Raw genomic sequence first — 2,962 nt, 5'->3', positions numbered from 1 at the left:
TGTCTCTCCCTGCGTTGGGCTGAGGCGGGTCCCCACCTCCCCGTGTGCAGCCCAGGCTCGGGTCCCCAGTGTCTGTGAGACGCTGCCACCCAGCAGGGCGGCCACGTTTGCGTGGGAGGGAGTGGTCTTTCCTCTGGGGGTCTCTGTCGACCGGGGCGGGGTCACCAGCTCTGCTCTGGGCTTCTGCTGTCAGCCCACAGCGGAGCGCTCTGCGCTTCCCCGAGGCCACCGGCGACTCACAGCAGTGTCCCCTCCCCGGGGACTCACAGCACCTTCACAGATGAGTGCACTTTATTGAATTCAGCTGTCGACAGCTCTGTCTCCATAAACTGCTGTATAAAGGGGTGGGGGGAGGGGGCGGGCCCACAGCCCCAGGTGCAGGGCCGGCCGTGGACGGTGGGGGAACTGGGTTGCCTCCGTGTCCAGCGGCTAGTAGCCTCCATTATTCGCCATCTGTAAAGCCATCTGGTAGGCTTTCAGGTAAACAAACACCAGAAGAACGATCAATCCAATAGTCAGAAAGATGCCCAGGACCAGGGCCCAGATGTTCAGGCACTTGGCGGTGGAGGCATAGCTCTGGGCCCCAACGACGTCGCCCACCATCTTCCGGTCCCTAGACTGGGGGAGAAGAGACGGTGAGGGGGACCTGGAGCTGGGCCAGGTGACAGCCAGGTGCTGTGACTCAGGCCCTCCCCTGCTGCTCCCCCAGGGCCCATTCACCCGGATGGGGACCCCCCCTGCCCGTTCCCTGGAGCCCAAGCAGGACAGTGCCCGGTGGGCCCCCCTCCCCTTCTGGGGCCTCGATCTGCTTCCTCACAGACTCTCGGCCTCTCCAGGAGGCCCCAGGGCTCACCCTCCCTCGGCTCTGGCCCCTTTGCTGGCCACTCACCCCACCAGGGGTCAGTGTCCTTTCAGTACCTTTTTCTTTTCCGGACCAGACTCGAGGTCTGAATCCGAAGTGTGAAGGCTGTAGCTTCTCTCACAAGGCTGGGAAGGAGAACTCCCTGGGGTGGTGGAGACATAGCTCCCATCCCCATGTGCGCCCCTGCGGCTCCGCCGTGAACTCTCATTGGGAATGATCCCCCAAGCCACACACACACACACACACACACACAGAGCAATACACACGAGGGCTCCCCGCACCCCACGTGCCGGCCAGGCAGCGGGGCCTCTCCAGGCTCACACACACTTCCTTGGAGGGCACCCCAGGCGCCCACCCACCTTCACGGAGCAGGCGAATGCCACGAAGCCCAGGCAGCACCAGTTCATGAAGATCGTGTTGAACAGGGACCAGACGATGTGGTCGGGCACCGAGGCCGCGCTGCGGGTGTTGGTCACCGTGGTGGTCACGGGGGCCTGGCTCTGGGGAGCCCCCAGCATGGCCACCTCGTGCTCCTCCTTGATCATCTCATAGCTTGGGAGGACCCCGCTGTGGGCACCGTTGAAGAAGGGTTGGGATGTGCGGCTCATGGTGGGGATGAGGCAGCTGTGGTCCAGGTGCCTGGACTCTCTCAGGGGCCCTCCCTTTCCCCAGCAGTTTCGATTTCACTGAAGTTTCCTTTTCCTGGAAGTTGGGGAATTGGGGATGGGCTGGTCCTAGGAGGCGGGATGAGAACCACTGAGTGTCAGGTTACACCGGCGTGAGTGGGAGGAAGGCTGAGGGCTTGGAGGGAGCTTCCCGTCCCAGAGGCTGGAAGGGGCAGAAGACTTTCCTTCTACCCTCCCAGGTTCTTGGTTGAGACCCCACTGTAATAAAAAGACAGTTTAACAGGAGAAAAACAAATAAAAGTTTAATAACACGCATACCTCCTGTGTACATGGGAGAGACCCAGGGAAACTGAGTGACTCCCCGAAATGGTGAAGCCACCACCTTAAACGCCACCTCCAGCTAAGACCGAAGGTGTTGGGGGTGGGGAAGAGAGGCCCCTCCAGGAGGCGACAAGGAAAAGCACACGAGTAAGGGTAAGGTTTCCTGCAGAGCTTCTCCATCCACAAGAGTTGCTAGAAATGTGGTCGTCCCCCTCATCCCCATACAAGAGGAGACACCCTTACACGGAGGTTTCCCTTGTACATGTAAATGTCTCTCAAAAGGCTGGCTTCTACTCAGCTTCAGAGCTCCCCCCAGTGTCCTACTGCTTAAAAATAACCAGCTTAAAATAATCAATATGGCAAAGAGGCACATTTGGAGTAATGAATTGTGCTTCCCTTCACACCCGAGCCAGGCCCTGTCTCGGCCACCCCACCTCCCTACTTAGGGGTGTGGTCGGGCCCCGGGACCCTTCCCCAGCCTGGGGGTCTCAGGCCCAAGCCTGCTGCAGCCCCGCTGTCCCCACGCAGGGCCCCTCCCAGACCCTCACTCAGCCTCCACACCCCAGCCCCCAGAGCGAGCCCTGGCCCACAGCCCACCCCTCACTGCACCGCCCTCCCCTCGGAAAGGCACTGGCCTTCCCGGCCCTGAGTCCCCGCTCCAGGCTGGTTTGGGTCCTTCCTGGTTGCAGGTCAGCACCCAGCAGCCTGGGTGGCCTGCCCCAAAGGAGCCTCCCATGGTCTCCCAAGGGCTCCCGGGAGCGGGGACACTGGGCCCCGCGTGACCTGAGGAGGCAGCTGTGGTGGGAGACCCCGGGGTCCAGGGCGTCTGGCGGCAGCTGGGAGCCCAGGGCCTGCATATTTGCGAAGCCCCGTCGTTCCTTCCTCCCTCCTGCCCCCCCCCCGCCATTTGACATTCTGACCAAGGAGCTTAAGGGGCAGCATGGAGGGGCCTCGGGAAGGGGCAATGCCTCCACTGCCCAGAGCCTTCCTGAATTACACGCTTTCCTCTTACTGACTCTGTCCACCCCCACGGCAAGATGGTGCCATCGGAGCAGAGAGCGGTGTGTGTCTTGCGGTGAGGCCGGTCCAGTGACTCAGGGGCAATGGCCGCTGTGCTGCTTCCCGGTCACAAGGAAGTAACGCGCATAGTAGG

At 61.7% G+C, this 2,962-nt stretch overlaps 1 protein-coding gene across 1 annotated transcript; it reads right to left on the bottom strand.

The window, feature by feature from the left end:
- Positions 1-273: 273 nt before the first annotated feature.
- LOC132371135 (interferon-induced transmembrane protein 3-like) lies at positions 274-1,561 on the bottom strand. The gene is made up of 2 exons (XM_059932481.1): positions 1,222-1,561; positions 274-618 (listed from the first exon to the last, which is right to left on the bottom strand). Exons 1-2 carry the CDS (start codon positions 1,468-1,470, stop codon positions 430-432), a joined length of 438 nt encoding a protein of 145 aa, XP_059788464.1. The 5' UTR covers positions 1,471-1,561; the 3' UTR covers positions 274-429.
- Positions 1,562-2,962: the final 1,401 nt, after the last annotated feature.

Source organism: Balaenoptera ricei, chromosome 8 (assembly GCF_028023285.1).
Source record: "Balaenoptera ricei isolate mBalRic1 chromosome 8, mBalRic1.hap2, whole genome shotgun sequence".
Classification (NCBI taxonomy): domain Eukaryota; kingdom Metazoa; phylum Chordata; class Mammalia; order Artiodactyla; family Balaenopteridae; genus Balaenoptera; species Balaenoptera ricei.
Note: the sequence above shows the minus strand (reverse complement) of the source record. Positions and strands in the feature narration are given on the sequence as shown.